This window comes from Coccinella septempunctata, chromosome 7, assembly GCF_907165205.1.
Source record: "Coccinella septempunctata chromosome 7, icCocSept1.1, whole genome shotgun sequence".
Lineage (NCBI taxonomy): Eukaryota > Metazoa > Arthropoda > Insecta > Coleoptera > Coccinellidae > Coccinella > Coccinella septempunctata.
This window is the reverse complement of record NC_058195.1, coordinates 4,540,285-4,548,312: the sequence shown is the minus strand read 5'-3', so window position 1 is coordinate 4,548,312 and position 8,028 is coordinate 4,540,285. Positions and strand designations below refer to the sequence as shown.

General features: G+C 36.7%; 1 protein-coding gene across 2 annotated transcripts; it reads left to right on the top strand.

Annotated features, from left to right (window-relative positions):
• Positions 1-1,130: 1,130 nt before the first annotated feature.
• Positions 1,131-7,600, top strand: LOC123316759. Of its 2 annotated transcripts, none has more exons than XM_044902976.1 (2): positions 1,131-1,512; positions 6,519-7,042. In XM_044902976.1, exons 1-2 carry the CDS (start codon positions 1,396-1,398, stop codon positions 6,903-6,905), a joined length of 504 nt encoding a protein of 167 aa, XP_044758911.1. In that variant the 5' UTR covers positions 1,131-1,395; the 3' UTR covers positions 6,906-7,042. The 2 variants fall into 2 exon arrangements, with proteins under 2 accessions (XP_044758911.1, XP_044758910.1); XM_044902975.1 differs by having other exon boundaries at positions 1,135-1,512; positions 7,009-7,600.
• The last annotated feature ends 428 nt before the right edge of the window (positions 7,601-8,028 follow it).

Below are 8,028 nucleotides of genomic sequence, written 5' to 3'. Positions count from 1 at the left end.
GTTATACGTAGGAGATCAAAGAAATAACTAATTATGTATTACGATTCAGTTCACATAAACAATACGATGAATGAATGATGCATTCAAAAATAATTATTTTAACCCACCTCGTCTCGTCTCCCCAGCCTTTGGAAGGAATTCATTTACGATGCGTCAACTGCGGGTACAAATTAATATCTGATTCTAACTAATTGAAGGGATAAGGTAAACAAGGATGCCTCCGTCTAGAAGCACTCTGCAGATATTTCCAAAAATACTGATAAAGCTCCAATAGATCTTGATCCTTTTGATAACTGAGATATAGGTAACTATAGAAGGTTTTTTTCTCTGAGAAGGAGATTGCAAGAGGCCTAGATAAGGTCTAATATTACTCTACCACCATGCTGCCCATGTATTAAGGTTACTAAACAGGGCAAGTCTTTGACTCGTACAAATATTTCAACAGTAGATTCTTGAGGTCAAAAGAAACACTTTTTTCCTATAACATTCTTCCCGAGTCGGCCCTGATAAAAAGATAAAGCCATTTTAAGTTTTTATAATGAGCTATGCCACCCCTAGAGAAACAAAATTCCCTTCAGAATAACAAGCTTTTCCGAATATCACAGATATTTTTGATATTTGAATACAAAATACTCGAAAAGGGAGCGTTTTACGAAAAAATATGAAGAATACTTTTATTTTACAAAACGTTGAAGTATTCATTTGAATTTTTGGTATTTTTATGGACGTAATTGTCATAATGAGAAAACTGGAAGGCGTGGGTTATATCTTGTGTTCGAAAAAGATTCATCAAATAAATGAAAAACTATATTCCGAAATTCATTTAATTCGGTAAAACCGTTTTTCTGATAGAACTGAAAATAACATTTTTTTAAAGATATTCAACAGTCTGTATCTTTTAAACCGAGACGATTCGGAAAAAATGGTAAAGGAAAAAAGTGTTTCTTCTGACCTCAAGAAAGTACTGTTCAGATATTTGTTCGAGTCAAAGACTCACCCTGTATAATTGGCATGTTCGATTTTGATTTGCATGGGGAGTAAAAGTTCGACCTGCTCTAGAACCTTCAATTATTGCGTTCATAAACTGACTAACTCAAGCTACGATTCGTCATTCATCACACAAAATAAGCTCATAAAATCCGTCATTTCTCGGATACTTCTTAGAGTTCTAGAAAATATATAACGTGTGTGGGTGGCGAGTAATTGAAGGGCCAAGGGTTAATTCCAGTTAACTAACTGAGCTCGACCTATCCAATTCCTCAATTTCGTCAGTTCCTCATGGATCGGCGAACAGAAAAGTAGATTGGTCGTTTAAAAGTAGCATCGTCTAAAATTGCGCTCAAAGTGGAAAATAGGGAATCCCTCTACGACGTTCCAAAAAGGGTGGAGGTCAAGATGTCCAGCGAAGTAGAGCCTGGCAAGGACCCCGAAGATACTAAAGTGGACCATAAACGGACCTTCAAGCAGAAAATCAACGACTATTGGCAGATCGGACTCAAAGTGTTGGAATTGGTGAGTTTAAAGACATGATACTCAAAATAAGATAAAATTTTATGGGGAATTCGAGAATGCATATCAAAAATGTTCGCAATTTATTTTTTTTCACACCCCTAAAATGACCTATTTGCTAGTCTGTCTGAAAATCAGGATGTTCTACTTCTGTCTTAGGATATGGAGTGCATGAAATTTATTTTGAGGATTCTAGAAAACCAAATGTTTGATGATTCAATAGAGAATTGAGCTCTTCGAAGTCAACTCGAAAATGAAAAGTGGCAAAACAAAAAGTGGCATTTTTCAAAAATTGCAAATTTCAATCTGCGATATCTCCTGTTATATTCGTCTGATCCAATTGGGATTTGCGGTTTCGTGATCAGCGTTGATGAGGCTTTCATCCTAGCACAAAAACTCAATTTCGAAAATCTAGATTTTTTGGGTCAAAAATGAGCAAGGGGTTAGACCCCCCTAAAATGAACTTTTTGCTCCTCTACCCGAAAATCAGGGTGTCGTACTACTGTCTTAGGATATGAAGTGTATAATACTTACTTCGTTGAATCCACCAAACCAAACAGTTGATGATTCAATAGAGAATTGCACTCCAGAGAGCTTTTCGAAGTCAACTCGAAAATGAAAAGTGGAAAACAAAAAAAATTATTTTCTCCTAAACGGGGCCAGATTTTTGAAATTTTGGTACGGAAATATAGGTTTTCGAACACGCTGAATCTATTGCGAGTAATTTCGAAAGCCTATCTTCTTTCGTTTAGATTTTCATCTGGAAAATGGCATTTTTCAAAAATTGCAAATTTCAATCTGCGATATCTCTTGTTATATTCGTCTGATCCAATTGGGATTTGCGGTTTCGTAATCAGCGTTGATGAGGCTTTCATCCTAGCACAAAAACTCAATTTCGAAAATCTCGATTTTTTGGGTCAAAAATGAGCAAGGGGTTAGACCCCCCTAAAATGACCTTTTTGCTCCTCTACCTGAAAATCAGGGTGTCGTACTACTGTCTTAGAATATGGAGTGTATGAAACTTACTTCGTTGAATCCACCAAACCAAACAGTTGATGATTCAATAGAGAATTGCACTCCAGAGAGCTTTTCGAAGTCAACTCGAAAATGAAAAGTGGAAAACAAAAACAAATTATTTTCTCCTAAACGGGGCCAGATTTTTGAAATTTTGGTATGGAAATATAGGTTTTCGAACACGCTGAATCTATTGCGAGTAATTTCGAAAGCCTATCTTCTTTCGTTCAGATTTTCATCTGGAAAATGGCATTTTTCAAAAATTGCAAATTTCAATCTGCGATATCTCCTGTTATATTCATCTGATCCAATTGGGATTTGCGGTTTCGTAATCAGCGTTGATGAGGCTTTCATCCTAGCACAAAAACTCAATTTCGAAAATCTCGATTTTTTGGGTCAAAAATGAGCAAGGGGTTAGACCCCCCTAAAATGACCTTTTTGCTCCTCTACCTGAAAATCAGGGTGTCGTACTACTGTCTTGGAATATGGAGTGTATAAAACTTACTTCGTTGAATCCACCAAACCAAACAGTTGATGATTCAATAGAGAATTGCACTCCAGAGAGCTTTTCGAAGTCAACTCGAAAATGAAAAGTGGAAAACAAAAAAAAATTATTTTCTCCTGAACGGGGCCAGATTTTTGAAATTTTGGTATGGAAATATAGGTTTTCGAACACGCTGAATCTATTGCGAGTAATTTCGAAAGCCTATCTTCTTTCGTTTAGATTTTCATCTGGAAAATGGCATTTTTCAAAAATTGCAAATTTCAATCTGCGATATCTCCTGTTATATTCATCTGATCCAATTGGGATTTGCGGTTTCGTAATCAGCGTTGATGAGGCTTTCATCCTAGCACAAAAACTCAATTTCGGAAATCTCGATTTTTTGGGTCAAAAATGAGCAAGGGGTTAGTCCCCCCTAAAATGACCTTTTTGCTCCTCTACCTGAAAATCAGGGTGTCGTACTACTGTCTTAGGATATGGAGTGTATAATACTTACTTCGTTGAATCCACCAAACCAAACAGTTGATGATTCAATAGAGAATTGCACTCCAGAGAGCTTTTCGAAGTCAACTCGAAAATAAAAAGTGGAACACAAAAAAAAATTATTTTCTCCTAAACGGGGCCAGATTTTTGAAATTTTGGTATGGAAATATAGGTTTTCGAATACGCTGAATCTATTGCGAGCAATTTCGAAAGCCTATCTCCCTTCGTTCAGATTTTCATCTGGAAAATGGCATTTTTCAAAAATTGCAAATTTCAATCTGCGATATCTCCTGTTATATTCGTCTGATCCAATTGGGATTTGCGGTTTCGTAATCAGCGTTGATGAGGCTTTCATCCTAGCACAAAAACTCAATTTCGAAAATCTCGATTTTTTGGGTCAAAAATGAGCAAGGGGTTAGACCCCCCTAAAATGACCTTTTTGCTCCTCTACCTGAAAATCAGGGTGTCCTATTACTGACTTAGGATATGGACTGTATAATACTCACTTTGTTGAATCTACCAAACCAAACAGTTGATGATTCAATAGAGAATTGCACTCCAGAGAGCTTTTCGAAGTCAACTCGAAAATGAAAAGTGGAAAACAAAAAAAAATTATTTTCTCCTAAACGGAGCCAGATTTTTGAAATTTTGGTATGGAAATATAGGTTTCCGAACACGCTGAATCTATTGCGAGCAATTTCGAAAGCCTATCTTTTTCGTTTAGATTTTCATCTGGAAAATGGCATTTTTCAAAAATTGCAAATTTCAATCTGCGATATCTCCTGTTATATTCGTCTGATCCAATTGGGATTTGCGGTTTCGTAATCAGCGTTGATGAGGCTTTCATCCTATCACAAAAACTCAATTTCGAAAATCTCGATTTTTTGGGTCAAAAATGAGCAAGGGGTTAGACCCCCCTAAAATGACCTTTTTGCTCCTCTACCTGAAAATCAGGGTGTCGTACTACTGTCTTAGGATATGGAGTGTATAATACTTACTTCGTTGAATCCACCAAACCAAACAGTTGATGATTCAATAGAGAATTGCACTCCAGAGAGCTTTTCGAAATCAACTCGAAAATGAAAAGTGGAAAACAAAAAAAAGTTATTTTCTCCTAAACAGGGCCAGATATTTGAAATTTTTGTATGGAAATATAGGTTTTCGAACACGCTGAATCTATTGCGAGCAATTTCGAAAGCCTATCCTCTTTCGTTTAGATTTTCGTCTGGAAAATGGCATTTTTCAAAAATTGCAAATTTCAATCTGCGATATCTCCTGTTATATTCGTCTGATCCAATTGGGATTTGCGGTTTTGTCATCAGCGTTGATAAGGCTTTCATCCTAGCACAAAAACTCAATTTGGAAAATCTCGATTTTTTGGGTCAAAAATGAGCAAGGGGTTAGACCCCCCTAAAATGACCTTTTTGCTCCTCTACCTGAAAATCAGGGTGTCGTACTACTGTCTTAGGATATGGAGTGTATAATACTTACTTCGTTGAATCCACCAAACTAAACAGTTGATGATTCAATAGAGAATTGCACTCCAGAGAGCTTTTCGAAGTCAACTCGAAAATGAAAAGTGGAAAACAAAAAAAAATTATTTTTTCCTAAACGGGGCCAGATTTTTGAAATTTTGGTATGGAAATATAGGATTTCGAACACGCTGAATCTATTGCGAGCAATTTCGAAAGCCTTTCTTTTTTCGTTTAGATTTTCATCTGGAAAATGGCATTTTTCAAAAATTGCAAATTTCAATCTGCGATATCTCCTGTTATATTCGTCTGATCCAATTGGGATTTGCGGTTTCGTCATCAGCGTTGATGAGGCTTTCATCCTAGCACAAAAACTCAATTTCGAAAATCTCGATTTTTTGGGTCAAAAATGAGCAAGGGGTTAGACCCCCCTAAAATGACCTTTTTGCTCCTCTACCTGAAAATCAGGGTGTCGTACTACTGTCTTAGGATATGGAGTGTATAATACTTACTTCGTTGAATCCACCAAACCAAACAGTTGATGATTCAATAGAGAATTGCACTCCAGAGAGCTTTTCGAAGTCAACTCGAAAATGAAAAGTGGAAAACAAAAAAAATTTATTTTCTCCTAAACGTGGCCAGATTTTTGAAATTTTGGTATGGAAATATAGGTTTTCGAACACGCTGAATCTATTGCGAGCAATTTCGAAAGCCTACCTTCTTTCGTTTAGATTTTCATCTGGAAAATGGCATTTTTCGAAAATTGCACATTTCAATCTGCGATATCTCCTGTTATATTCGTCTGATCCAATTGGGATTTGCGGTTTCGTAATCAGCGTTAATGAGGCTTTCATCCTAGCACAAAACCTCAATTTCGAAAATCTCGATTTTTTGGGTCAAAAATGAGCAAGGGGTTAGACCCCCCTAAAATGACCTTTTTGCTCCTCTACCTGAAAATCAGGGTGTCGTACTACTGTCTTAGGATATGGAGTGTATAATACTTACTTCGTTGAATCCACCAAACCAAACAGTTGATGATTCAATAGAGAATTGCACTCCAGAGAGCTTTTCGAAGTCAACTCGAAAATGAAAAGTGGAAAACAAAAAAAAATTATTTTCTCCTAAACGGGGCCAGATTTTTGAAATTTTGGTATGGAAATATGGGTTTTCGAACACGCTGAATCTATTGCGAGCAATTTCGAAAGCCTACCTTCTTTCGTTTAGATTTTCATCTGGAAAATGGCATTTTTCAAAAATTGCAAATTTCATTCTGCGATATCTCCTGTTATATTCGTCTGATCCAATTGGGATTCGCGGATTCGTAATCAGCGTTGATGAGGCTTTCATCCTAGCACAATCACGTGGGAGACCTAAAAAATGATTCCTCACTTTTGATCAACAATCCTATTAACCCAAAAAAAAAATTCAGGGATCCGAAGTATGTATACCATAGAAGCAATTGTGTGTGCATTTATGAATGTTGTTATCTAAACAAGAAAAGACGAAACTAATCTATACTAATATGACTGAATTTCCAGTTGTTTTGCATCGTCTGCCTGATCTTCGCCTATGATGCTGTTAGAACCTCCGGTCTTGGCAGCAGTCACATGAACCATATAGGAATCATGTTCGCCTCATTCACAGGATTCTTCATGATCAACGTGCTCCTCGTACTGAACAGATTTTTCGGAGAACGAATGCCATACAGATCTGCAGCCATCTATTCTCTGATAGGCTCAGCACTGTTCCTGATAACCGGCATATTGCTGATAGTTTGCAGGACTTTCCTGATGAAACACTACGGCTACACTTCGGAGATGTCCATTATCACCAACTTGACCCTATCTTTGTTCTTCTCATTCGTAAATACTCTTGTCTTCGCTTTCGATTCCATCTACACTTTCAAGAGGATGGACGATTTCTGATTGCGCTTTTTTTCTGGTTTTCCAATTGTTGTCCTTATGTGCGGATTATGAATTTTGAAATTCTGCCATATACAGTATGGACTAATTGTGGTTTCTGTTTCAGTTAGTCTGTGCAACGTGTATGGCACTCATCTACGATCCTGCACAAGGAACAAGAATTGGAAAGTCACATCTAGAAGTGTTAGCCGTCATGTATACAACCTACTCGGGATTCCTCATTATAAATCTCATGTTTTTACTGGGTAGATCAATGAAGGAGATAATTTCCTATAAAACGAACGTAATTTTTTCTGCAGCAGGTTCTGTCATGTTCGTTTTTACAGCAATCATGTTGTTGAAAGCCAAGGCTGACCTGCAACCTCATCATTTTTTCCATCCGAATACCCATCATTTAGTGATGCTTGTAACCACAGTCATTTTCAGTTTTATTAACGCTACTATTTTTGCGATCGATGTGTTTTTACATTTGAAGTATAAAAAGGATTTCATGAAGAATGCTTGAGAGATTTTGTGCTGTTTTTGTATGTTCATATATAAATATCGTGAGGCTTTATTTTTATTTTATGTTTATTGTTGCTAGTTTATTGCTAAGGTATTGTATATTGTATCTTTGTTTTATCGAACTCCGTCCATTAGTTTAGTTTTTTCTTATTGTATTTTTTGTAAGATAATAGGCCAATAAACATTTAATCCAGTTAGGTGACTGTTATTCATACTTTTCAAACCGAATTGTTACTATGGATGAGACTTGGGTACATTTCTACGATCCAGAAATAAAGCAACCATCGATGGAATGGTGACACTCTGGTTCTCCAAATCCTAAAAAGTTTCGTGTCCAAAAATCTGCTGGAAAACTTCTTGCTTCAGATTTTTGGGATTGCCATGGAGTAATCATGATTGATTTTTTAGATAAGGGTAGAACACAAATATGCACACAAATATCCTGTTGCCATGCAAAAAATTCGTGATTTAGGGTTTGAATTACTAGAACACCCTCCTTTTCCAATAGATTTGGCTCCATCCGACTATCATCCCTTTCCACAACTGAAAAAAAGTTTAAAAGGTCGTAAATGTTCTTCCAACGAGGAGGTAATAAAAGCTGTGGAGGTCTGGTTTGCAGAGC